The sequence below is a fragment of the Phaenicophaeus curvirostris genome, unplaced genomic scaffold (genome assembly GCF_032191515.1).
Source record: "Phaenicophaeus curvirostris isolate KB17595 unplaced genomic scaffold, BPBGC_Pcur_1.0 scaffold_320, whole genome shotgun sequence".
Lineage (NCBI taxonomy): Eukaryota > Metazoa > Chordata > Aves > Cuculiformes > Cuculidae > Phaenicophaeus > Phaenicophaeus curvirostris.
In genome coordinates this window covers 45,304-71,751 of record NW_027206925.1, presented here as the reverse complement: position 1 = coordinate 71,751, position 26,448 = coordinate 45,304, and the positions used below count along the sequence as shown (strand labels likewise).

Here is a 26,448-nt window from a genome sequence, read left to right as displayed (position 1 = left end):
CTGGGAGGGACTGGGAGGGGATTGGAGGGGACTGGGAGGGGATTAGGGGGGACTGGGAGGGGACTGGGAGGGACTGGGAGGGACTGGGAGGGACTGGGAGGGACTGGGAGGGACTGGAGGGGGTTGGGGGGGACTGGGAGGGGACTGGGAGGGGACTGGGAGGGACTGGGAGGGGACTGGGAGGGCACTGGGGGGGACTGGGAGGGACTGGGAGGGACTGGGAGGGACTGGGAGGGACTGGGAGGGGATTGGAGGGGACTGGGAGGGGATTAGGGGGGACTGGGAGGGGACTGGGAGGGGACTGGGAGGGACTGGGAGGGACTGGGAGGGACTGGGAGGGGGTTGGGGGGGACTGGGAGGGACTGGGAGGGGACTGGGAGGGGACTGGGAGGGGACTGGGAGGGACTGGGAGGGGACTGGGAGGGACTGGGAGGGGACTGGGAGGGACTGGGAGGGACTGGGAGGGGACTGGGAGGGACTGGGAGGGGACTGGGTGGGGATTTAGGGTCACTGGAAGCGGACTGGGAGGCACTGGGATGGGATTAGAGGGGACTGGGAGGGACTGGGAGGCACTGGGAGGGGACTGGGAGGGGACTGGGAGGGACTGGGAGGGACTGGGAGGGGACTGGGAGGGACTGGGAGGGACTGGGAGGGACTGGGAGAGGATATGGGGCACTGGGAGGGAATTGGGGGGGACTGGGAGGGGACTGGGAGAGGATTCAGGGTCACCGGGAGAGGACTGGGGGATACTGGGATGGACTGGGAGGAGATTGGGATGGACTGGGAGAGACTGGGAGCCCTGAATGAGGGGACTGGGAGGGACTGGGATGGACTGGGAGAGGATTGTGGGGGACTGGGAGGGACTGGGGAGGCGACAACCAGTGCTCCCAGTCCCTCCCAGTGCTCCCAGTGCCCTCTCCCCTCCCTCCCAGTGCTCCCAGTGCCCCCTCCCTGCACTCCCAGTGCTCCCAGTGCTCCCTCCCCTCCCTCCCAGTGCTCCCAGTGCCCCCTCCCTGCACTCCCAGTCCCTCCCAGTCCCTCCCAGTGCTCCCAGTTCCCACCTGGGCGCTGCCGCCGTCACTGGCCTCCAGCTCCCTCCCCCCCAGCCACCAGCGCAGCCGAACTGGGGGGTTACTGGGAGCACTGGTGCACGTCAGCACCACCGTCCCGTTCTCGGCCACGGCCGCCGTCCCCGCGATCCGCACCTCGGAGGGGGGGTCTGCACCAGTACAAACCAGTATGAACCAGTATAGACCAGTACTGACCAGTAGAAACCAGTATAAGCCCATAAGAACCAGTATAAACTTACACTGACCAGTAGAAACCAGTGCAGACCAGTATATTTACTTTATAGGACACACAATATAAGTGAGACTGAACCAGTACAGACCAGTAAAAACCAGTATAGACCAGTAATAAGGAATGTAGATCACTAAAAACCACTAGAAAGTAGTCGGAACCCATATAAACCAGTAAAAACCAGTAAGAACCAGTATAAACTAATACTAAGCAATACAAACCAGTACAGACCAGTATAGCTATCCTATAGAACACACACTGTCAGTGAACCTGAACCAGTGCAAACCAGTAAAAACCAGTATAGACCAGTAATAACCAATATAAACCATTAGAAACCAGTAGAAAATGGTAGGAACCCGTATAACCCAGTAGAAACCAGTAAAAACCAGTATAAGCTAATACTGCCAGTATGGCTACCCTATAGAACACACAGTGCCAGTGAGTCTGAACCAGTACACACCAGTAAAAACCAGTATAGACCAGTAATAACCAGTATAAACCACTAAAAGCCGCTTGAAACTAATAGGAACCCATATAAACCAGTAAAAACCAGTATAAATTAATACTGACCAGTACAAACCAGTACAGGCTGGTATGACTACCCTATAGAACACGCAGTGCCAGTGAGTCTGAACCAGTACAGACCAGTAAAAACCAGTATAGACCAATAGTAAGCAATACAAACCACTAAAAACCATTAAAACCTAAGAAAACCTCATATAAACCAGTGAAAACCAGTAAGAACCAGTATCAACCAGTACTGACCAGTAGGAACCAGTGCAGACCAGTATAGCCACCCAGTAGAGCACACAGTTCCAGTGAGTCTGGACCAGTAAGACCCAGTATAAACCAGTAGAAACTAGTACTAACCAGTACTGACCAACAAGAACCAGTATAAACCAATACTGACCAGTACAAACCAGTACAGACCAGTATAGCCCATAGGGCTCCCAGTTCCCAGTATGGAAGCCCAGTATCGACCAGTATGGACCAGTATGCATACTAGTACTAGCTACTATAGATGAGTCCAGACCAGTAGGAACCAGTACAGACCAGTATAGCTCCCAGTATGGGGTTCAGGACAAACCAGTACTGACCAGTATAGACCAGTGCCCTCCCAGTGCCCCCCAGTCTCCTCCCAGTCCCTCCCAGTGCCCCCCACTCCCCTCCCAGTCCCTCCCAGTCCCTCCCAGTGCCCCCCACTCCCCTCCCAGTTCCTCCCAGTCCCTCCCAGTGCCCCCCACTCCCCTCCCAGTTCCTTCCAGTCCATCCCAGTCCCTCCCAGTGCCTCCCAGTGTCCCCGTCCTGGTCTCCCAGTCCCTCCCAGTTACCCCCAATCCCCTCCCAGTCCCTCCCAGTGCCCCCCAATCCCCTCCCAGTGCCCCCCAATCCCCTCCCAGTCCCTCCCAGTGCCCCCCAGTCCCCTCCCAGTGCCCCTCAATCCCCTCCCAGTCCCTCCCAGTGGCTCCCAGTGCTCCCAGTCTCACAGGTGACGCGGAGGGTGACGCTGGCGCTGGGGCTGGGGGGGGGCCGGGGGCTGCGGACGCTGCACCTCAGGGTGACCCCGTCGTCCCCCGGCCCCACCAGTAAAACCAGTAAGCTACTGGTCTGGGGCCCCGCCCCCACCCAGGGCACGGGCAGGGGGGTCCCGTCCTGCGGGGGGGGGGAACCCAGTTCAAACCAGTGCCTCCCAGTGCCTCCCAGTACGCCCTTCCAATGCTCCCAGTGCTTCCCAGTACCCTATGCCAGCGCTCCCAGTGCTCCCAGTGCCTCCCAGTGCCCCATCCCAGTGCTCCCAGTACCTCCTCGTATCCCATCCCAGTGCTCCCAGTACCTCCCAGTTCTCCCAGTTCTCCCAGTGCTCCCAGTACCTCCCAGTACCCCATCCCAGTGTTCCCAGTGCTTCCCAGTACCCTATGCCAGCGCTCCCAGTGCTCCCAGTACCTCCCAGTGCCTCCCAGTACGTCCCAGTGCCCCATCCCAGTGCTCCCAGTCCCTCTCAGTGCTGCCAGTGCCTCCCAGTGCCCCATCCCAGTGCTCCCAGTACCCCATCCCAGTGCTCCCAGTACCTCCTGGTATCCCATCCCAGTGCTCCCAGTACCCCATCCCAGTGCTCCCAGTACCTCCTGGTACCCCATCCCAGCGCTCCCAGTACCTCCCAGTTCTCCCAGTACCCCATCCCAGTGCTCCCAGTACCTCCCAGTATCTCCCAGTGCCTCCCAGTACCTCCCAGTACCGCATTCCAATGCTCCCAGTGCTTCCCAGTACCCTATGCCAGCGCTCCCAGTGCTCCCAGTCCCTCCCAGTGCTCCCAGTGCCCCATCCCAGTACCCAATCCCAGTGCTCCCAGTGCTCCCAGTACCTCCCAGTGCCCCATCCCAGTGCTCCCAGTCCCTCTCAGTGCTCCCAGTGCCTCCCAGTACCCCATCCCAGTGCTCCCAGTGCCTCCCAGTACCCGATCCCAGTGCTCCCAGTACCCGATCCCAGTGCTCCCAGTGCTCCCAGTACCTCCCAGTGCTCCCAGTACCTCCCAGTACCCCATCCCAGTGTTCCCAGTGCCTCCTGGTATCCCATCCCAGTGCTGCCAGTGCTCCCAGTACCTCCCAGTATCTCCCAGTTCCTCCCAGTGCCTCCCAGTACCGCATTCCAATGCTCCCCGTGCTTCCCAGTACCCTATGCCAGCAGTCCCAGTGCTCCCAGTACCTCCCAGTGCTCCCAGTACCTCCCAGTGCCCCATCCCAGTGCTCCCAGTCCCTCCCAGTGCTCCCAGTGCCTCCCAGTACCCCATCCCAGTGCTCCCAGTACCTCCCAGTATCTCCCAGTGCCACCCAGTACCTCCCAGTACCCCCTTCCAATGCTCCCAGTGCTTCCCAGTACCCTATGCCAGCACTCCCAGTGCTCCCAGTACCTCCCAGTGCCCCATCCCAGTGCTCCCAGTCCCTCCCAGCGCTCCCAGTGCCTCCCAGTACCCCATCCCAGTGCTCCCAGTACCCCATCCCAGTACCCAATCCCAGTGCTCCCAGTACCTCCCAGTGCCCCATCCCAGCGCTCCCAGTGCTCCCAGTGCCTCCCAGTGCCCCATCCCAGTGCTCCCAGTACCTCCTGGTATCCCATCCCAGTGCTCCCAGTGCTCCCAGTACCTCCCAGTATCTCCCAGTGCCACCCAGTACCTCCCAGTACCCCCTTCCAATGCTCCCAGTGCTTCCCAGTACCCTATGCCAGCGCTCCCAGTCCCTCCCAGTACCTCCCAGTGCCTCCCACTACCTCCCAGTGCCCCATCCCAGTGCTCCCAGTCCCTCTCAGTGCTCCCAGTGCCTCCCAGTGCCCCATCCCAACACTCCCAGTCCCTCCCAGTGCTCCCAGTGCCCCCTCCCAGTCCCTCCCAGTGCTCCCAGTCCCTCCCAGTCTCTCCCAGTGCTCCCAGTGCCCCATCCCAGTGCTCCCCGTCCCTCCCAGTCTCCCCAGTCCCTCCCAGTTCCCCATCCCAGTACTCCCAATCCCTCCTGGCACCTCCCAGTGCCCCCTCCCAGTCCCTCCCAGTCCTTCCCAGTGCCCCCGCTCCCTCCCAGTACCCCCAGTGCCCCCTCCCAGTGCCCCCAGTGCCCGCTCCCAGTCCTTCCCAGTGCTCCCAGTACCTTGTCCCAGTGCAGACTGGGAGGGGGGTTCCCCCCCCGCACGAGGCAGAGCAGCCGCAGGGTCTCCCCCGCCCGCACCTGCGGCGACTCCAGCCCCTCGATGCTGGGCGAACTGGGAGCAACTGGGAGCAACTGGTTAGACTGGGAGGGGCCCCCGGCCGCCACTGGGAGAGCCCAGTGCCTCCCAGTGGGGACTGGGGGAGACTGGGAGGGACTGGAGGGGAACTAGGGGATGCTGGGAGGGCACTGGGGGGACTGGGAGGGACTGGGATGGACTGGGAGGGGACTGGGAGGTACTGGGAGGGACTGGGAGGGAACCTGAAGGGAACTGGGAGCAACTGGTTAGACTGGGAGGAGCTCCCAGTGGCCACTGGGAGGCACTGGGAGAGCCCAGTGCCTGTAGGAGGGGGACTGGGGGGGACTGGGGGGCACTGGGGGGCACTGGGAGGTACTGGGAGGTACTGGGAGGGAACTTGGAGGGAACTGGGAGCAACTGGTTAGACTGGGAGGAGCTCCCGGCTGCCACTGGGAGAGCCCAGTGCCTCCCAGTGGGGACTGGGGGAGACTGGGAGGGACTGGGAGGGCACTGGGAGGGACTTGGGGGGCACTGGAGAGGACTGGGGGGGCACTGGGGGATACTGGGAGGTACTGGGAGTGCACTAGGGGTTACTGGGAGTTACTGGGAAGGCACTAGGAGTTACTGGGAGGTACTGGGAGTTACTGGGAGGGCGCTTGGGGATACTGGGAATTAGTGGGAGGGCACTGGGGGATACTGGGAGGTACTGGGAGGGCACTAGGGGTTACTGGGAATTAGTGGGAGGGCACTGGGAGGGCACTGGGGGATACTGGGAGGGCACTAGGGTATACTGGGAGGCACTGGGAGTTACTGGGAGGGCGCTGGAGGATACTGGGAGGGCACTAGGGGATACTGGGAGGTACTGGGAGTTACTGGGAGGGCACTTGGGGGTACTTGGAGGCACTGGGGGATACTGGGAGTTACTGGGAAGGTACCTGGGGATACTGGGAGGGAACTAGGGGATACTGGGAGGTACTGGGAGTTACTGGGAGGGCGCTTGGGGATACTGGGAGGGCACTGGGGGATACTGGGAGGGCACTGGGGGATACTGGGAGGTACTGGGAGTTACTGGGAGGGTGCTTGGGGATACCTGGAGGCACTGGGGGATACTGGGAGTTACTGGGAGGGCATTTGGGGATACTGGGAGGGCACTAGGGGATACTGGGAATTAGTGGGAGGGCACTGGGAGTTACTGGGAAGGCACTAGGGGATACTGGGAGGGCACTGGGGGATACTGGGAGGTACTGGGAGTTACTGGGAGGGCGCTTGGGGATACTGGGAGGGCACTGGGGGATACTGGGAGGTACTGGGAGGGCACTGGGGGATACTAGGAGGGCACTAGGGGATACTGGGAGGTACTGGGAGTTACTGGGAGGGTGCTTGGGGATACTGGGAGGGCACTGGGGGATACTGGGAGGTACTGGGAGTGCACTGGGGGATTCTAGGGTATACTGGGAGGTACTGGGAGGGCGCTTGGGGATACTTGGAGGCACTGGGGGATACTGGGAGTTACTGGGAAGGCACTAGGGGATACTGGGAGGGCACTGGGGGTTACTGGGAGTTACTGGGAAGGCACTAGGGGATACTAGGAGGGCACTAGGGTATACTGGGAGGTACTGGGAGTTACTGGGAGGGCGCTTGGGGATACTTGGAGACACTGGGAGTTACTGGGAAGGCACTTGGGGATACTGGGAGGGCACTAGGGTATACTGGGAGGTACTGGGAGTTACTGGGAGGGCGCTTGGGGATACCTGGAGGCACTGGGGGATACTGGGAGGTACTGGGAGGGCACTGGGGGATACTGGGAGGGAACTAGGGTATACTGGGAGGTACTGGGAGTTACTGGGAGGGCGCTTGGGGATACTTGGAGACACTGGGAGATACTGGGAGTTACTGGGAAGGCACTTGGGGATACTGGGAGGGCACTAGGGTATACTGGGAGGTACTGGGAGTTACTGGGAGGGCGCTTGGGGATACCTGGAGGCACTGGGGGATACTGGGAGGTACTGGGAGGGCACTTGGGGATACTGGGAGGGCACTGGGGGATACTGGGAGTTACTGGGAGGGCACTGGGGGATACTGGGAGGGCGCTAGGGTATACTGGGAGTTACTGGGAAAGCACTTAAAGATACTGGGAGTTGCTGGGAAGGCGCTAGGGGCTACTGGGAGCTACTGGGAGGGGCAGTGGGCGATACTGGGGGCTACTGGGAGGGGAACTGGGGGCTACTGGGAGCACTGGTCTCACCGAGCAGGCGCAGGGTGGCCGTGGCCGGGGCGGGGGCTGCTCCCGCCTCGTTAGCGGCCGCGCAAACGAGCTCCTGCCCGTCCGCCTCGGGCCCCACGCGCAGCCTGGGGACGCGGCAACTGGTTACACTGGGAGGGACTGGTTTGGACTGGGAGGGACTGGTTGGAGGGGCTTGGGCTGGTTAGAGCGGGTTGGACTGGCCCGGACTGGTTTATACTGGGCTTTAATGGCCCTCTACTGGTTTATACTGGGCCGATGGTGGTTTATACTGGACCCATACTGGTTTATACTGGGCCTGTACTGGTCTATACTGGGCCTGTACTGGTCTATACTGGTTCAAACTGGTTTCTATTGGTTCTTATTAGTTTATACTGGCCCTGTACTGGTTTATACTGGGCCTATACTGGTTTATACTGGACCCATACTGGTTTATACTGGGCCCATACTGGTTTATACTGCCTCATACTGGTCTATGTTGGCCCTGTACTGGTTCATACTGGGCCTATACTGGTTTCTACTGGCTTATACTGGTCTGTACCGGCCCTGTACTGGTTTATACTGGTTCAAACTGGTTTCTATTGGTTCATGTTACTCTATACTGGCTCTGTACTGGTTTATAGTGGGCCTATACTGGTTTATACTGGACCCATACTGGTTTATACTGGGCCTATGCTGGTTTATACTGGCTCATATTAGTTTTTAATGGCCCTCTACTGGTTTATACTGGACCCATACTGGTTTATACTGGGCCTATACTGGTTTATACTGGCTCATATTGGTCTTTAATGGTCCTCTACTGGTTTATACTGGGCCTATGCTGGTTTATACTGGACCCATACTGGTTTATACTGTCCCTGTACTGGTTTATACTGGTTCATACTGGTCTATGTTGGCCCTGTACTGCTTCATACTGGGCCTATACTGGTTTCTACTGGCTTATACTGGTCTGTACTGGCCCTGTACTGGTTTAAACTGGGCCTGTACTGGTTTAAACTGGCCCTGTACTGGTTTATACTGGTTCAAACTGGTTTCTATTGGTTCTTATTAGTTTATACTGGCCCTGTACTGGTTTATACTGGGTCTATGCTGGTTTATATTGACTCATATTGGTCTTTAATGGCTCTCTACTGGTTTATACTGGGCCTGTACTGGTTTATACTGGGCCCATACTGGTTTATACTGGCTCATACTGGTCTATGTTCGCCCTGTACTGGTTCATACTGGGCCTATACTGGTTTCTACTGGCTTATACTGGTCTGTACCGGCCCTGTACTGGTTTATACTGGTTCAAACTGGTTTCTATTGGTTCTTATTAGTCTATACTGGCCCTGTACTGGTTTATACTGGGTCTGTGCTGGTTTATACTGGCTCATATTGCTCTTTAATGGTTCTCTACTGGTTCATACTGGGTCTATACTGGTTTATACTGGACCCATACTGGTTTATACTGCCTCATACTGGTCTATGTAGCCTCTGTACTGCTTCATACTGGGTCTATACTGGTTTATACTGGCTTGTACTGGTCTGTACTGACCCTGTACTGGTTTATACTGGGCCTATACTGGTTTATACTGGCTCACTGGTTTTTATTGGTTGATATCAGTCTATACTGGCCCTGTACTGGTTTGTACCGGGCCTAGACTGGTTTATACTGGACCTATACTGACTCATACTGGTCTCTACTGACTCTATACTGGTCCTGTATTGGTTTATACTGGCCTTATACTGGTTTATAGTGGCTCATACTGGTCTATACTGGTCCTGTACTGGTTAATATTGGGCCCATACTGGTGTATGTTGGCCCTGTACTGGTTTATACTGGACCTATAGTGGTTTGGACTGGCCCATACTGGTGTCTACTGACTCTATACTGGGCTATACTGGCCCTGTACTGGTTTATACTGGACCTATACTGGTTTATCCTTGCTCATACTGGTCTATACTGGGCCTATACTGCTTTATAGTGGCTCATATTGGCTCTATACTGGTCTATACTGGGCCTATACTGGTCTGTACTGGTTTATACTGGGGCTCACCGGACAGTGGCCTCGCTGGAGCTCAGTTTGGGGTTGGAGCCCTCGAAGACGCGGGTCGAGACGTCGGGGAGCAGCTCCCCCCCTGCGCCCCAAAATCCGCAGAATTTGACCCCAAATCCCAAGAATTTGACTCCAAATCCCCAATTTTGACCCAAAATCCCAAGAATTTAACCCAAAATCCCAGAATTTGACCCAAAATCCACAATTTTGACCCCAAATCCCAGAATTTGACCCCAAATCCCCAATTTTGACCCAAAATCCTCAGAATTTGACCCCAAATCCCAAGAATTTGACCCCAAATCCCCAATTTTGACCCCAAATCCTCAGAATTTGACCCCAAATGCCAGAATTTCACCCAAAATTCTTAGAATTTGACCCCAAATCCCCAATTTTGACCCCAAATCCCAAGAATTTGACCCCAGATCCCCAATTTTGACCCCAAATCCTCAGAATTTGACCCCAAATCCCAAGAATTTGACCCCAAATCCCCAATTTTAACCCAAAATCCAGTTTTGACCCCAAATCCCAGAATTTGACCCCAAATCCCCATTTTGACCCAAAATCCCAAGAATTTGACCCCAAATCCCCAATTTTAACCCAAAATCCCAAGAATTTGACCCCCAAGCCCCAATTTTGACCCCAAATCCCAAGAATTTAACCCCAAATCCCAGAATTTGACCCAAAAACCCCAAATCTGACCCCAAATCCTCAGAATTTGACCCCAAATCCCCAACTTTTACCCCAAATCCTCAGAATTTGACCCAAAACCACCTCAAAGTCCCTCCCAGTGCCCCCCACTCCCCTCCCACTCCCTCCCACTCCCTCCCACTCCCTCCCAGTCCCCTCCCAGTCCCTCCCAGTCCCCTCCCAGTCCCTCCCAGTCCCTCCCAGTCCCCTCCCAGTCCCTCCCAGTCCCTCCCAGTCCCTCCCAGTCCCCCCCAGTGCCTCCCAGTCCCCTCCCAGTCCCCTCCCAGTCCCTCCCAGTCCCCTCCCAGTCCCCTCCCAGTCCCTCCCCCAGTCCCCTCCCAGTCCCTCCCAGTCCCCTCCCAGTCCCCTCCCAGTCCCTCCCAGTCCCCTCCCAATCCCTCCCAGTCCCCTCCCAGTCCCCTCCCAGTCCCCTCCCAGTCCCTCCCAGTCCCCTCCCAGTCCCTCCCAGTCCCCTCCCAGTCCCCTCCCAGTCCCTCCCAGTCCCCTCCCAGTCCCTCCCAGTCCCTCCAAGTCCCTCCCAGTCCCTCCCAGTCCCTCCCAGTCCCCTCCAGTCCCCTCCCAGTCCCTCCCAGTCCCCTCCCAGTCCCCTCCCAGTCCCTCCCAGTCCCTCCCAGTCCCCTCCCAGTCCCCTCCCAGTCCCCTCCCAGTCCCTCCCAGTCCCTCCCAGTCCCTCCCAGTCCCCTCCCAGTCCCTCCCAGTCCCTCCCAGTCCCTCCCAGTCCCCTCCCAGTCCCTCCCAGTCCCCTCCCAGTCCCTCCCAGTCCCCTCCCAGTCCCCTCCCAGTCCCCTCCCAGTCCCTCCAGTCCCTCCCAGTCCCCTCCCAGTCCCTCCCAGTCCCCTCCCAGTCCCCTCCCAGTCCCTCCCAGTCCCCTCCCAGTCCCCTCCCAGCCCCTCCCAGTCCCCTCCCAGTCCCCTCCCAGTCCCTCCGAGTCCCCTCCCAGTCCCTCCCAGTCCCTCCCAGTCCCTCCCAGTCCCCTCCCAGTCCCCTCCCAGTCCCCTCCAATCCCCTCCCAGTCCCTCCCAGTGCCCCCCACTCCCCTCCCAGTCCCTCCCAGTCCCTCCCACTCCCCTCCAGTCCCTCCCAGTCCCCTCCAATCCCCTCGCCTCCAGTCCCTCCCAGTCCCCTCCCAGTCCCTCCCAGTCCCTCCAGTCCCCTCCCAGTCCCCTCCCAGTCCCCTCCCAGTCCCTCCAGTCCCTCCCAGTCCCTCCCAGTCCCCTCCCAGTCCCTCCCAGTCCCTCCAGTCTCCAGTCCCTCCAGTCCCCTCCCAGTCCTCCAGTCCCCTCCCAGTCCCCTCCCAGTCCCTCCCAGTCCCTCCCAGTCCCTCCCAGTCCCCTCCCAGTCCCGTCCCAGTCCCTCCCAGTCCCCTCCCAGTCCCTCCCAGTCCCCTCCCAGTCCCTCCCAGTCCCTCCCAGTCCCTCCAGTCCCTCCCAGTCCCCTCCCAGTCCCTCCCAGTCCCTCCCAGTCCCCTCCCAGTCCCTCCCAGTCCCCTCCCAGTCCCTCCCAGTCCCTCCCAGTCCTCCCAGTCCCTCCCAGTCCCCTCCCAGTCCTCCAGTCCCTCCAGTCCCCTCCCAGTCCCCTCCAGTCCCTCCCAGTCCCTCCCAGTCCCTCCAGTCCCCTCCCAGTCCCTCCAGTCCCCTCCCAGTCCCTCCAGTCCCAGTCCCCTCCCAGTCCCTCCCAGTCCCCTCCCAGTCCCTCCCAGTCCCCTCCCAGTCCCTCCCAGTCCCTCCCAGTCCCCTCCCAGTCCCCTCCCAGTCCCTCCGAGTCCCCTCCCAGTCCCTCCCAGTCCCTCCCAGTCCCCTCCCAGTCCCCTCCCAGTCCCTCCCAGTCCCCTCCCAGTCCCTCCCAGTCCCTCCCAGTCCCCTCCCAGTCCCTCCCAGTCCCTCCCAGTCCCCTCCCAGTCCCCTCCCAGTCCCCTCCCAGTCCCTCCGAGTCCCCTCCCAGTCCCTCCCAGTCCCTCCCAGTCCCTCCCAGTCCCCTCCCAGTCCCCTCCCAGTCCCTCCCAGTCCCTCCCAGTCCCTCCCAGTCCCCTCCCAGTCCCCTCCCAGTCCCTCCCAGTCCCTCCCAGTCCCTCCCAGTCCCCTCCCAGTCCCTCCCAGTCCCTCCCAGTCCCCTCCCAGTCCCCTCCCAGTCCCTCCCAGTCCCTCCCAGTCCCCTCCCAGTCCCTCCCAGTCCCTCCCAGTCCCCTCCCAGTCCCTCCCAGTCCCTCCCAGTCCCTCCCAGTCCCTCCCAGTCCCTCCCAGTCCCCCCCAGTGCTCACCCAGGCTCAGGGTCAGGGTGGCGGGGGGGCGGGCGTCGCTCACGTGACAGCGGGCGGTGAGCTCCTCCCCTCCCCCCCCCCAGGGCCCCGGGGGCAGCTCCAGCCGGGGGGGGCCGGGGGGCACTGGGGACACCAGTATGGACCAGTATGGACCAGTATGGACTGGGACCGCTCAGGGAGACCGACCCGGACCCCCCCCCAGGGCCTCCCAGTAGCCACCAGTCCCTCCCAGTCCCCTCCCAGTCCCTCCCAGTCCCCTCCCAGTCCCTCCCAGTCCCTCCCAGTCCCTCCCAGTCCCTCCCAGTCCCCTCCCAGTCCCCTCCCAGTCCTCTCCCAGTCCCCTCCCAGTCCTCCCAGTCCCTCCCAGTACCTCCCAGTCCCCTCCCAGTACCTCCGAGTCCCTCCCAGTCCATCCCAGTCCCCTCCCAGTCCCTCCCAGTACCTCCCAGTCCCCTCCCAGTCCCTCCCAGTCCCTCCCAGTCCATCCCAGTCCCCCCCAGTCCCCTCCCAGTCCCCTCCCAGTCCCTCCCAGTCCCTCCCAGTCCATCCCAGTCCTCTCCAATCCCCTCCCAGTGCCTCCCAGTCCCCTCCCAGTACCTCCCAGTCCCTCCCAGTCCATCCCAGTCCCCTCCAATCCCCTCCCAGTCCCTCCCAGTACCCCCCACTCCCCTCCCAGTCCCTCCCAGTGCTCCCAGTCCCCTCCCAGTCCCCTCCCAGTCCCCTCCCAGTCCCCTCCCAGTGCCCCCCACTCCCCTCCCAGTCCCTCCCAGTGCTCCCAGTACGCACCCAGCACGCTGAGCTGGGCGGGGCGGGAGGCGCGGGGGCGGGTGCCGTTCCCCTCCCCCACCTGGCAGACGAAGGTCGCGTCGTCCTCGAGGGTCACAGGCTCGATGCGCAGGTGATGCTCCCCTGGGGAACTGGGGGGTACTGGGAGCACTGGGAGGGACTGGGAGGGACTGGGAGGGGGCTGGGAGGGGGCTGGGAGGGACTGGGAGGGGACTGGGAGGGGACTGGGAGGCACTGGGAGGCACTGGGAGGGGACTGGGAGGGGACTGGGAGGGGACTGGGAGGCACTGGGAGGGCACTGGGAGGGCACTGGGATGGGACTGGGAGGGACTGGGAGAGACTGGGAGGGGACTGGGAGGGGACTGGGAGGGGACTGGGAGGGACTGGGAGGGGACTGGGAGGGGACTGGGAGGGGACTGGGAGGGGACTGGGAGGGACTGGGAGGGGACTGGGGGGCACTGGGAGGGACTGGGAGGGGACTGAGGGTTACTGGGCAGCACTGGTGGTTACTGGGAGGGCAGTTAGTGGGTCCTGGGTGTTACTGGGTGGCACTGGGAGCTGCTGGGTGGCACTGGGAGGGCCCTGGGGGTCACTGGGGGTTACTGGGAGGGCACTAAGGAGGCACTGGGGGTTACTGGGAGGGCAGTTGGTGGGCACTGGGGGTTACTGGGAGGCACTGGGGGTTACTGGGAGGCACTGGGGGTTACTGGGAGGGCAGTTCTTGAGCACTGGGGGTGACTGGGAGGGCAGTAACGGTTACTGGTTGGCACTGGGGGTGACTGGGGGGGGGGTTACCTTTGTGGGGGTCCCCCTGGGGCCGGTAGCGGGGGTGGGGGGGGGCGGGCAGGGCCCCCAGCAGCAGCCCCCCCCGCGCCCACTGGGCCGTGCCCCCCCCCAGGGAGGCGCAGCGCAGGGTCACCCCCCCCCCCAGCGGCGCCGACACGTTCCCCGGCTCCTCCGCGAAGTCGCCTGGGCGGGAAAAAGGAGCCGGTCACGTGACCTGCCTGGTCATGTGACCCACCCCCCCCCCCCGTGGTCATGTGACACACCGGGGGGGGCACGGGACCCCCCCCCCCCCCCCAAAAACATGGGATCCCAAGTGGGGAAAAGAGGCCCCCACTGTGACCTCTCGGTGACCCCACCCCCCGTGGTCACGCGACACACCCCGGTGACACCCCCCCCCCCCGTGGTCACGTGACCCCACGGAACCTCATCTGACCCCATGTGACCCCCCCTCCATGATCCCCCCTGTGACCCCCCCCGATCACGTGACCCTCCTATGACCTCATGTGACCTCCCGGTGACCCCCCCGTGACCCCTGTGATCATGTGACCCCACGTAACCTCACATGACCCCCTGGTGACCCCCCCATAACCCCTGTGATCACGTGACCCCACGTAACCTCATATGACCCCATGTGACCTCCCGGTGACCCCCATGTGACCCCTGTGATCACGTGACCCCACGTAACCTCATATGACCTCAGGTGACCTATGAGATCGCATGACCCCCTGGTGACCCCATGTGACCCCACCTGGTGACCCCTCGCTGACCCCTGTGATCACGTGACCCCGTGTAACCTCACGTGACCCCATGTGACCCCGCTGGTGACCCCGTTAGCCCCTGTGAGCCCCCCCATGATCCCCCCCCGGTGACCCCCCCGTGACCCCTGTGGTCACGTGACCCCACGTAACCGCGTATGACCTCACGTGACCCCCCCGGTGACCCCACGTGACCCCCTCGTGACCCCTGTGATCACGTGACCCCACGTAACCTCATATGACCTCAGGTGACCTATGAGATCGCATGACCCCCTGGTGACCCCATGTGACCCCACCTGGTGACCCCTCGCTGACCCCTGTGATCACGTGACCCCGTGTAACCTCACGTGACCCCATGTGACCCCCCTGGTGACCCCGTGAGCCCCTGTGAGCCCCCCCATGATCCCCCCCCGGTGACCCCCCCGTGACCCCTGTGGTCACGTGACCCCACGTAACCGCGTATGACCTCACGTGACCCCCCCGGTGACCCCACGTGACCCCCTCGTGACCCCTGTGATCACGTGACCCCACGTAACCTCATCTGACCTCAGGTGACCTATGAGGTCACATGACCCCATGTGACCCCCTGTGACCCCCGCGGTGACCCCTCGCTGACCCCTGTGATCACGTGACCCCGTGTAACCTCACGTGACCCCATGTGACCCCCCTGGTGACCCCGTGAGCCCCTGTGAGCCCCCCCATGATCCCCCCCCAGTGACCCCCCCGTGACCCCTGTGGTCACGTGACCCCACGTAACCTCGTATGACCTCACGTGACCCCCCCGGTGACCCCACGTGACCCCCCTGTGACCCCCGATGACCCCTGTGGTCACGTGACCCCACATAACCTCATATGACCTCATGCGACCTATGAGATCACATGACCCCCTGGTGACCCCATGTGACCCCCCTTGGTGACCCCTCACTGACCCCTGTGATCACGTGACCCCATGTGACCCCCCTGGTGACCCCGTGAGCCCCCCCATGATCCCCCCGGTGACCCCCCATGACCCCTGTGGTCATGTGACCCCACAGAACCTCATATGACCTCAGGTGACCCCCCTGGTGACCCCCCCTGTGGTCACGTGACCCCACATAACCTCATATGACCTCAGGTGACCCATAAGATCACGTGACCCCATGTGACACCCCATCCCCCCCGGTGACCCCAGGATCCCCTGTGACCCCCCCGTGACCCCCCTGTGACCCCTGTGATCACGTGACCCCGTGTAACCTCACGTGACCCCACGTGACCCCCATGACCCTCCTGTGACCCCAATGTGACCTTGTGACGCCATGTAACCTCATATGACCTCATGCGACCTATGAGATCACATGACCCCCTGGTGACCCCCTGGTGACCCCATGTGACCCCCCTGGTGACCCCCCTGGTGACCCCTGTGATCATGTGACCCCTCGTAACCTCCTATGACCTCATGTGACCTATGAGATCACATGACCCCATGTGACCCCCATGACCCTCCGTGACCCCAATGTGACCCCTGTGATCACATGACCCCCATGATCACATGACCCTATGTGACCCCATGTGACCCCTGTGATCACATGACTCCAAGTGACCCCCCTGTGACCCCTGTGATCACATGATCTCATTAAACCCCCATGTGACCCCCTGTGACCCCCATGTGACTCCTGTGATCACGTGACCCTACGTGAAACCCCATGACCCCCATGTGACCCCCCGATCACATGACCCCCATGATCACGTGACCACCATGTGATTCCCACGATCACATGACCCTCTAACCTCCCAGTGACCCCTCTGATCACGTGACCCCTATGTCCTCCCGCTGACCCCTACGACCACATCACCCCCCCATGATCACGTGACCCCATGACCCCATGTGACCCCCCCGCGATCACATGACCCCCTACGATCACGTGACCCCCTCACCTCGGACCCCGAGGAGCAGCAGGGCCAGAACCACCTAGTGGGGGGGAGTCCCTTAAAAAAACTACGACTCCCACAATGCCTCGCGGCGCCGGGAAAAGGGCGCGGGGTGCACGGGGGCGCGCGGGGCATCATGGGAGTTGTAGTTCGGGAGGGGCTGGGACTCCACAACTGCCCCTCCAGCCCCATTTACCCCCCAGAGACCCCCCAACTGCCCCCTCCAGCCCCATTTACCCCCCCAGGACCCTCCCAACTGCCCCCCAGCCCCATTTACCCCCCCAGGACCCCCCCAACTGCCCCCCAGCCCCATTTACCCCCCCAGGACCCCCCAACTGCCCCCCCAGCCCCATTTATACCCCCAGGACCCCCCCCAACTGCCCCCCCAGCCCATTTACCCCCTCAGGACCCCCCCAACTGCCCCCCCAGCCTCATTTACCCCCCCAGGACCACCCCAACTGCCCCCCCAGCCCCATTTACCCCCTCCAGGACCCCCCAACTGCCCCCCCAGCCCCATTTACCCCCCCCGAACCTCTTTAACTGCCCCTCCAGCCCCATTTACCCCACCAGGACCCCCAACTGCCCCCCCAGCCCCATTTACCCCCCCCAGGACCCCCTCAACTGCCCCCCCAGCCCCATTTACCCCCCCAAGTGCCCCCCCAACCCATTTATCCCCCCCAAGTGCCCCCCCAGCCCCATTTACCCCCCCAGGACCCCCAACTGCCCCCCCAGCCCCATTTACCCCCTCCAGGACCCCCCAACTGCCCCCCCAGCCCCATTTACCCCCCCAGGACCCCCTCAACTGCCCCCCAGCCCCATTTACCCCCCCCGAACCTCTTTAACTGCCCCTCCAGCCCCATTTACCCCACCAGGACCCCCCAACTGCCCCCCCAGCCCCATTTAGCCCCCCAGGACCCCCTCAACTGCCCCCCCAGCCCCATTTACCCCCCCCAAGTGCCCCCCCAACCCCATTTATCCCCCCCAAGTGCCCCCCCGCGCCCCATTTACCCCCTCCAGGACCCCCCAACTGCCCCCCCAGCCTCATTTACCCCCCCAGGACCACCTCAACTGCCCCCCCAGCCCATTTACCCCCTCCAGGACCCCCCAACTGCCCCCCCAGCCCCATTTACCCCCCCAGACCCCCTCAACTGCCCCCCAGCCCCATTTACCCCCCCCAACCTCTTTAACTGCCCCTCCAGCCCATTTACCCCACCAGGCCCCCCCAACTGCCCCCCAGCCCCATTTACCCCCCCCAGGACCCCCTCAACTGCCCCCCCAGCCCCATTTACCCCCCCCAATGCCCCCCAACCCCATTTATCCCCCCAAGTGCCCCCCCCGCCCCATTTACCCCCTCCAGGACCCGCCCGTCTGCCCCCCCAGCCCCATTTAACCCCCCCAGGACCCCCCCAACTGCCCCCCAGCCTCATTTACCCCCCCAGGACCCCCCAACTGCCCCCCCAGCCCCATTTACCCCCCAACTCACGCAGCCCAAGCTCGGGTCCATCTCCCAACAGGACTGGGCGCCCCCCCCCTCCCGGATCCCCTTTTATTTCTGGGGGGGGGGTGGGGAGGAGTCGGGGTCCCCCCCACAGGCTCCTCCCCCCCTCTGACAGGGGAATCCGAGGAATGCGGGGGGGGGGGGGACAGGGACCAGCTGGGATGGGGGGAGGGGCAGGTCCTGGGGGTGTAAATGGGGCTGGGGGGCAGTTGTGGGGGTCCTGGGGTGGTAAATGGGGCTGGGGGGCAGTTGGGGGGTCCTGGGGTGGTAAATGGGGCTGGGGGGGCAGTTGGGGGAGTCCTGGGGGGGTAAATGGGGCTGGTGGGGCAGTTGGGGGGGTCCCTGGTGGGGTAAATAGGGCTGGAGGGCAGTTGGGGGGGTCCTGGGGGGGTAAATGGGGCTGGGGGGGCAGTTGGGGGGGTCCTGGGGGGTAAATGAGGCTGGGAGGCAGTTGGGGGGGTCTCTGGGGGGGTAAATGGGGCTGAGGAGGCAGTTGAGGGGGGTAAATGGGGCTGGGAGGGCAATTGGGGGCTCCCTGGGGGGTAAATGGGGCTGGGGGGCAGTTGGGGGGGGGGCTGTGGGGTAAATGGGGCCGGGGGGGTAGTTAAGGGGGGGTCCTGGTGGGTAAATGGGCTGGGGGGCAGTTGGGGGGGTCCTGGGGGGGTAAATGGGGCTGGGGGGGTAGTTAAGGGGGTCCTGGTGGGTAAATGGGGCTGGGGGGGCAGTTGGGGGGTCCTGGGGGGGTAAATGGGGCTGGGGGGGTAGTTAAGGGGGGTCCTGGGGGGGTAAATGGGGCTGGGGGGGCAGTTGGGGGGTCCTGGGGGGGTAAATGGGGCTGGGGGGGTAGTTAAGGGGGGTCCTGGGTGGGTAAATGGGGCTGGGGGGGCAGTTGGGGGGGTCCCTGGGGGGGGTAAATAGGGCTGGAGGGGCAGTTAGGTGTTCCTGGGTGGTAAATGGGGCTGGAGGGGCAGTTGGGGGGGTTCTGGGGGGGGTAAATGGGGCTGGGGGGGCAGTTGGGGGGGTCCCAGCCCCTCCGGAACTACAACTCCCATGATACTCCGCGCGCCTCAACAGCCCGGCGCCATTTTGCCTGCCGCGAGGCATTGTGGGAGTCGTAGTTTTTAAAGGTGTTCCCACCACCTCCGCCTTTCAAACCCTTGCGGACTACAACTCCCGGCATGCCCCGCGGCGCTGGGTCTCCCCCCCTCCCTCCCTACGGCGCCTCCAGCCCCATTTACCCCCCCCAGCACTCCCCAACTGCCCCCCCAGCCCCATTTACCCCCCCAACTGCCCTCCAGCCCCATTTACCCCCCTTAGAACCCCCCAACTGCCCTCCCAGCCCCTTTTACCCCCCTCAACTGCCTCCCCCCCAGCCCCTTTTACCCCCCAGCTCCGGCGCTGGCCACGCCCCCTTTCCCAGCGCCATCCAATCAGCTCCCTCCCCTCCTCAGGCCCCGCCCCTTTTCTATTTCCCACCAATCACCGCGCGTTGCCACGAGGTCCCCGCCAATCCGCTCCCGCCTCCCCGCTGGCCCCGCCCCCTCCCTCCTCCCCCTCCCCTCCGTGGCCACGCCCCCTCCTCCCTTTTCCCACCAATCAGCGCGCGTTGCTAGGCGGCTCCAGCCAATCGGAGGCTCGTCCGCGTTGGCCACGCCCCCTTCTCCTCTTCCCGCCCTCTGAGGGAAGGCGGGAGAGGGTGGGGGGTGAGGGCGGGTTCGGGTCCAAGATGGCGGCGGGCGGCTCGGCGGGCCGGGGCTCCTCCCGCCCGCGGCCGCTTCCAGCGAGGCCCCCGGGGCGAGGGCCCGGCCGGTCTCCTTTCCCTTCTTCTTCATCCTCTTCTTCTTCTTCTTCTTCTCGCCCTCGGGCCCCGCTCTCGGGCTCGCCGGGCCCCGCCGACCTCACGGACCCCGCGGTGCGGCGCTGCTGGGCCTGGCGGGGGGGATGAGGCGGCTCCGAGCGCTGCTGGGGGACACCGGGGGACGGGAGGTGAGTCCCAGGGGGTTCCCCTTAAAAACGAGGGGGGGGAGGTCGCGAAAGGGTGAGGGGAGGGGGTGGGGGGGGGGACTTGAGGGGAAATGAGGGGCGATAAGGGGTTAAAAGGGGGTTTGGGGGGTCACTAAGGGGGTGAGGGGGTCGATAAAGGGTTAAAAAGGGGGTTTGGTGGGGACCTGAGGGGAAATGGGGGGCGATAAGGGGTTAAAAGGGGTTTTGGGGGTCACTGAGGGGGTTGACGGGGGATTTGGGGGGGTCACTAAGGGGGTGAGGGGTCAATAAAGGGTTAAAAGGGGGTTTGGGGGGTCGCTAAGGGGTGAGGGGGTCAATAAGGGGTTAAAAGGGGGTTTGGGGGTCACTGAGGGGGGTGACGGGGGATTTGGGGGGGTGAGGGGGTCGCTAGAGGGTTAAAAGGGGGTTTTGGGGGGTCACTAAGGGAGTGAGGGGGTCAATGAGGGGTTAAAGGGGGGTTTAGGGGGGTCACTAAAGGGTGAGGGGTCAATAAGAAGTTAAAAGGGAGTTTGGAGTCACCCTGAAAGGTTAAAGTGGGGTTTAGGGGGGTTGCTAAGGAGATTTGGGGGTCGATAAAGGGTTAAAAGGGGGTTTGGGGGGTCAGTGAGGAGGTTTGGGGGTCAATAGGGGGTTAAAAGGGGGTTTGGGGGTCGCTAAAGGGTTAAAAGGGGGGTTTAGGGGGGTCGCTAAGGGGGTGAGGGGGTCAATAAGGGGTTAAAAGGGGTTTTGGGGGTCACTGAGGGGGTTGACGGGGGATTTGGGGGGGTGAGGGGGTCGCTAGAGGGTTAAAAGGGGGTTGGGGGGGTCACTAAGGAGGTTTGGGGTCGATAAAGGGTTCAGAGGGGGTTTGGGGGGTCACTGACAGGGTTAGAGGGGATTTGGGGTGCGAGGGGGTCACTGAGGAGTTTGGAGGGACAATAAGGGGTTAAAAGGGGGTTTGGGGGGGTCACTAAGGGGTTTGGGGGGGTCGCTAAGGGGGTGAGGGGGTCAGTAAGGGTTAAAAGGGGGTGTGGGGTGACCCTGAAAGGTTAAAATGGGGTTTAGGGGGGTCGCTAAGGGGATGGGGGTCACTAAAGGGTTAAAAGAGGGTTTAGGGGGGTCATTGAGGCGGCTTGGGGGTCAGTAAAGGGTTAAAAGGGGGTTTGGGGTCACCCTGAAGGGTTAAAAGGGGGTTTAAGGGGGTCACTAAGGAGGTTTGGGGGTCAATAAAGGGTTAAAAGGGTGTTTAGGGGGGTCACTAAAGAGATTTGGGGGTCACTAAATGATTAAAATGGGGTTTGGGGGGGGTCATTGAGGAGGTTTGGGGTCAATAAAGGGTTAAAAGGGGGTTTGGGGTCACCCTGAAGGGTTAAAAGGGGGTTTAGGGGGGTCACTAGAGAGATTTGGGGGTCGATAAAGGGTTAAAAGGGGATTTGGGGGGTCACTAAGGGGTTTGGGGGTCGATAAAGGGTAAAAGGGGGTTTGGGGGGTCGCTAAGGGGGTGAGGGGGTCAATAAGGGGTTAAAAGGGGGTTTGGGGTCACTAAGGGGGTTGACGGGGGATTTGGGGGGGCGAGGGGGTCACTAAGGAGTTTAGAGAGACAATGAGGGGTTAAAAGGGGATTTGGGGGGGTCACTAAGGGGTTTGGGGGGCGATAAAGGATTAAAAGGGGGTTTAGGGGGGTCGTTGAAGAGGTTTGGGGGTCAATAAGGGGTTAGAAGGGGGTTTGGGGGTCACTGAGGGGGGTGACGGGGGATTTGGGGGGGTGAGGGGGTCGCTAAAGGGTTAAAAGGGGGTTTGGGGGGTCACTAAGGGGGTTTGGGGGTCGATAAAGGGTTAAAAGGGGGGTTAATAAAGGGTTTGGGGGCTCTGAGGGAAGTGGGGGGTGAGGAAAGGGTTAAAGGGATCTGTGGGCCGGGGGGGGATCTATGGGGCTGGGGGGGATCTATGGGGCTGGATCTATGGGGCTGGGGGGGGGATCTGTGGGGCGGGGGGGGGATCTATGGGGCCGGGGGGGGGATCTATGGGGCCGGGGGGGGGATCTGTGGGGCTGGGGGGGATCTATGGGGCCGGGGGGGGGATCTGTGGGGCTGGGGGGGGGATCTGTGGGGCGGGGGGGGGATCTATGGGGCCGGGGGGGGGATCTGTGGGGCCGGGGGGGGGATCTGTGGGGCGGGGGGGGATCTGTGGGGCTGGGGGGGATCTGTGGGGCTGGGGGGGGGGATCTGTGGGGCCCTATGGGGCTGGTGTCCCCTCTCAGTGTCCCCCGGGTCCCTTTTCCCCCCCCAGGAGGAGTTTTGGGGTTTCCGACCCGAGGAGGTGACGTCGCCCCCCGCCCGACGCTCGCTCAGAGGTGCCCGATACCCCAAACCCCCTTTTCCCCCGCGAATCCCCCTTTTCTGCCCCGAATCCCCCTTTTTTCCCCCCCAAATCCCCCTTTTTCCCCCCCAAATCCCCCTTTCCCCCCCCAAATCCCCCTTTCCCCCCCCAAATCCCCCTTTTTCCCTCCCAAATCCCCCTTTTTCCCTCCCAAATCCCCCTTTTTCCCCCCAAATCCCCTTTTTCCCCCCCAAATCCCCTTTTCCCCCCCCAAATCCCCCTTTTTCCCCCCAAATCCCCCTTCCCCCCCAAATCCCCCCTTTTCCCCCCACTTCCCCCCTTTTCCCCCCCACTTCCCCCTTTTTCCCCCCCAATTCGCCCTTTTCTGCCCAAAACCCCCTTTTCTGCCCCCAAAACGCCCTTTTCTCCCCAAAATCCCCTTTTTCACCCAAAACCACTTTTTTTCCCCTCAAAATTCCTTGTTTTTCCCAAAAAATCCCCATTTTTCACCCCAAACCCCATTTTTTCACCCAAAAACCCCTTATTTTTCACCCCAAACCCTTATTTTTCACCCCAAAGCCCCCTATTTTTCACCCCAGAACCCCCTATTTTTGCCCCAAACCCCCGATTTTTCCCCTAAAATCCCCCTTTTTCCTCCAAAATCCCCCTTTTTCATCCCAAAATCCCTCTTTTTCACCACCAAGCCCACATTTTCCCCAAAAAACCTTCCTGCACCCCCAAACCCCCCTTTTTCACCCCCAAACCCCCCTTTTCACCCCCAAACCCCCTTTTTTCCCTCAAACCCCCTTTTTTCCTCAAAACCCCCAATTTTTCACCCCAAAACCCCCTTTTTTCACCCCAAAACCCCTTTATCCTCCTAACCCTCTTGGGGTCCCATTTTGGGGGGGTCCCATCCCCATTTTAGGGTTTTTATTCCCTTTTGGGGGGGTCCCATCCCATTCTAGACTTTTTTTATCCCATTTTGGGGGGGTCCCATCCCCATTTTAGGGTTTTGATCCCATTTTGGGGGGTCTCATCCCCATTTTATGGTTTTTATCCCATTTTGGGGGGGTCCCATCCCCATTTTAGGCTTTTTATCCCATTTTGGGGGGGTCCCATCCCCATTATCGGGTTTTGATCCCATTTTGGGGGGTCCATCCCCATTTTAGGGTTTTTGATCACATTTTGGGGGGGTCTCATCCCCATTATCGGGTTTTTATCCCATTTTGGGGGGTCCCATCCCCATTTTAGGCTTTTTGATCCCATTTTGGGGGGGTCCCATCCCCATTTTAGGCTTTTTGTTCCCATTTTGGGGGGGTCCCATCCCCATTTTAGGATTTTTATCGTATTTTGGGGGGGTCCCATCCCCATTTTAGGCTTTTTTATCCCATTTTGGGGGGATCCCATCCCCATTTTAGGCTTTTTGATCCCCTTTTGGGGGGGTCCCATCCCCATTTTAGGATTTTTTATCCCATTTTGGGGGGGTCCCGTCCCCATTTTAGGCTTTTTATCCCATTTTGGGGGGGTCCCATCCCCATTTTAGGCTTTTTATCCCATTTTGGGGGGGTCTCACCCCCATTTTAGGATTTTGATCCCATTTTGGGGGGGTCCCATCCCCATTTTAGGCTTTTTATCCCATTTTGGGGGGGTCCCATCCCCATTTTAGGCTTTTTTATCCCATTTTGGGGGGGTCCCATCCCCATTTTAGGGCTTTTTATCCCATTTTGGGGGGGTCTCATCCCCATTTTAGGGTTTTTGATCCCATTTTGGGGGGGTCCCATCCCCATTTTAGGGCTTTTTATCCCATTTTGGGGGGGTCCCATCCCCTTTTTAGGCCTTTTGATCCCATTTTGGGGGGGTCTCGCCCCCGTTTTAGCCGTTTTTGATCCCATTTTAGGGTTTTCTCCCTATTTTCTGTTTTTTTTTCCCCTTTGGGGGGTGTCGGGTGCCGATTTCGGGGTCCCCCCCCTCCCTGACCCCCCCTCTCCCCCCACAGGGACCCCCTCCCCGCCGCGGGGGGGCGCCGGGGGCCGGCGGGGGAGGGGCACGGTGCTGGGCAGCCTGCGGCAGTTCGTTAGCCCCTTCGTTAGCGCTCGCTCCGCGCGGCCCATCCGGCCCCCCCGCCGCTTCGTCGAGGGACCCCGGACGACTGGGGGGCTCCCAGTACCGACTGGTGGCACTGGGGGGCTCCCAGTATCAACTGGTGGCACTGGGGACCTCCCAGTATCAAGTGGGGGGCTCCCAGTATCAACTGGGGACGTCCCAGTAGCAACTGGGGGGCTCCCAGTATCAACTGGGGACCTCCCAGTATCAACTGGTGGCACTGGGGACCTCCCAGTATCAACTGGGGACCTCCCAGTATCAACTGGTGGCACTGGGGACCTCCCAGTATCAAGTGGGGGGCTCCCAGTATCAACTGGGGGGCTCCCAGTAGCAACTGGTGGCACTGGGGACCTCCCAGTATCAACTGGGGGGCTCCCAGTATCAACTGGGGACGTCCCAGTAGCAACTGGGGGGCTCCCAGTATCAACTGGTGGCACTGGGGACCTCCCAGTATCAAGTGGGGGGCTCCCAGTATCAACTGGGGACCTCCCAGTAGCAACTGGTGGCACTGGGGACCTCCCAGTATCAAGTGGGGGGCTCCCAGTATCAACTGGGGGGCTCCCAGTAGCAACTGGTGGCACTGGGAACCTCCCAGTATCAACTGGGGGGCTCCCAGTAGCAACTGGGGACGTCCCAGTAGCAACTGGGGGGCTCCCAGTATCAACTGGTGGCACTGGGGACCTCCCAGTATCAACTGGGGGGCTCCCAGTATCAACTGGTGGCACTGGGGACCTCCCAGTATCAAGTGGGGGGCTCCCAGTATCAACTGGGGACCTCCCAGTATCAACTGGTGGCACTGGTGGCCTCCCAGTAGCCACTGACGTCATCCCAGTGCCCACCAGTAACGCCCCAGTATCCACCAGTAGCACCCCAGTGCCCCCCAGTCCCCTCCCAGTCCCCCCCAGTAACGCTCCGGCCCCTCCCAGTCCCCTCCCAGTCCTTACTGGTGTCACCCCCCGCGTCACCCGCTCCTGCGCTGTCACCCGGGCCACCCGCTCGCTCCCCAGTCCCCTCCCAGTCCCTCCCAGTAACCCCCCAGTCCCTCCCAGTAACCCCCCAGTCCCTCCCAGTCCCTTCCCAGTCCCTCCCAGTCCCCTCCCAGTCTCTCCCAGTGCCCTCCCCGTCCCCACCCGCTCCCTCAGTGTCACCTTGTCCCCTCTCGTCGTCACCCGCCCTGTCACCCGGGCCACCCGCTCGCTCCCCAGTAACCCCCCAGTCCCTCCCAGTCCCCTCCCAGTCTCCCCCAGTCCCCTCCCAGTCCCTCCCAGTCCCTCCCCACCCCCTCCCAGTCCCCTCGCTGGTGACACCGGGCCCCTCGCCGTCACCCGCCCTGTCACCCGGGCCACCCGCCGCCTCACCAGTCCCCTCCCAGTCCCTCCCAGTGCCCCCCCAGTCCCTCCCAGTGCCCCCTCGCCCCCTCCCAGTCCCCTCCCAGTCCCTCCCAGTCCCCTCCCAGTCCTTACTGGTGCCTCCCGCCCTGTCACCCGGGCCAGTCGCTCGCTGCGCGCTGTCACCCGCTCGCTCAGTGTCACCTTGGCCCCCCTCGACCTCCCCCCGGCCCCTCCCAGTGCCCTCCCAGTCCCTCCCAGTAGCCCCCCGGCCCCTCCCAGTAGCCCCCCAGTCCCTCCCAGTGCCCTCCCAGGGCCCCGCCGGGCCATCCTGCGCGAGGCCACCTTCCGCTGGACGTCCCCGCGCCGCGATGTCACCCGGGGGACGCCCCGCGACGCTGCTGGGGACCCTGCGGGGGCACCTGGAGAGCCCTTGGGGGCATCTAAAAGCCCTTTGGTGGCATCTAAAGACCCCTTGGTGGCATCTAAAGACCCCTTGGTGGCATCTGGAGAGCCTTTGGTGGCATCTGGAGACCCCTTGGTGACATCTAGAGTCTTGGTGGCATCTAAAGACCCTTTGATGGCATCTAGAGATTGTTTGGTGGCATCTAAAGACCCTTCGGTGGCACCTGGAGAGCCCTTGGGGGCACCTGGAGATCGTTTGGTGGCATCTAAAGACCTTTTGGTGGCATCTGGAGAGCCCTTGGTGACGTCTAGAGTCTCGGT

General features: G+C 61.8%; 1 protein-coding gene across 1 annotated transcript in view; it reads right to left on the bottom strand.

Annotated features, from left to right (window-relative positions):
• The window catches only part of NPHS1 (NPHS1 adhesion molecule, nephrin), a 41,646-nt gene extending 22,477 nt beyond the window's left edge, over positions 1-19,169 (bottom strand). The window contains 10 exon segments of the mRNA XM_069882760.1: positions 1,062-1,219; positions 2,787-2,952; positions 4,935-5,056; positions 7,256-7,359; positions 9,292-9,373; positions 12,257-12,379; positions 13,043-13,165; positions 13,838-14,011; positions 16,498-16,531; positions 19,047-19,169. Of these exon segments, the coding sequence (XP_069738861.1) occupies positions 1,062-1,219; positions 2,787-2,952; positions 4,935-5,056; positions 7,256-7,359; positions 9,292-9,373; positions 12,257-12,379; positions 13,043-13,165; positions 13,838-14,011; positions 16,498-16,531; positions 19,047-19,169 (1,209 nt within the window).
• Positions 19,170-26,448: the final 7,279 nt, after the last annotated feature.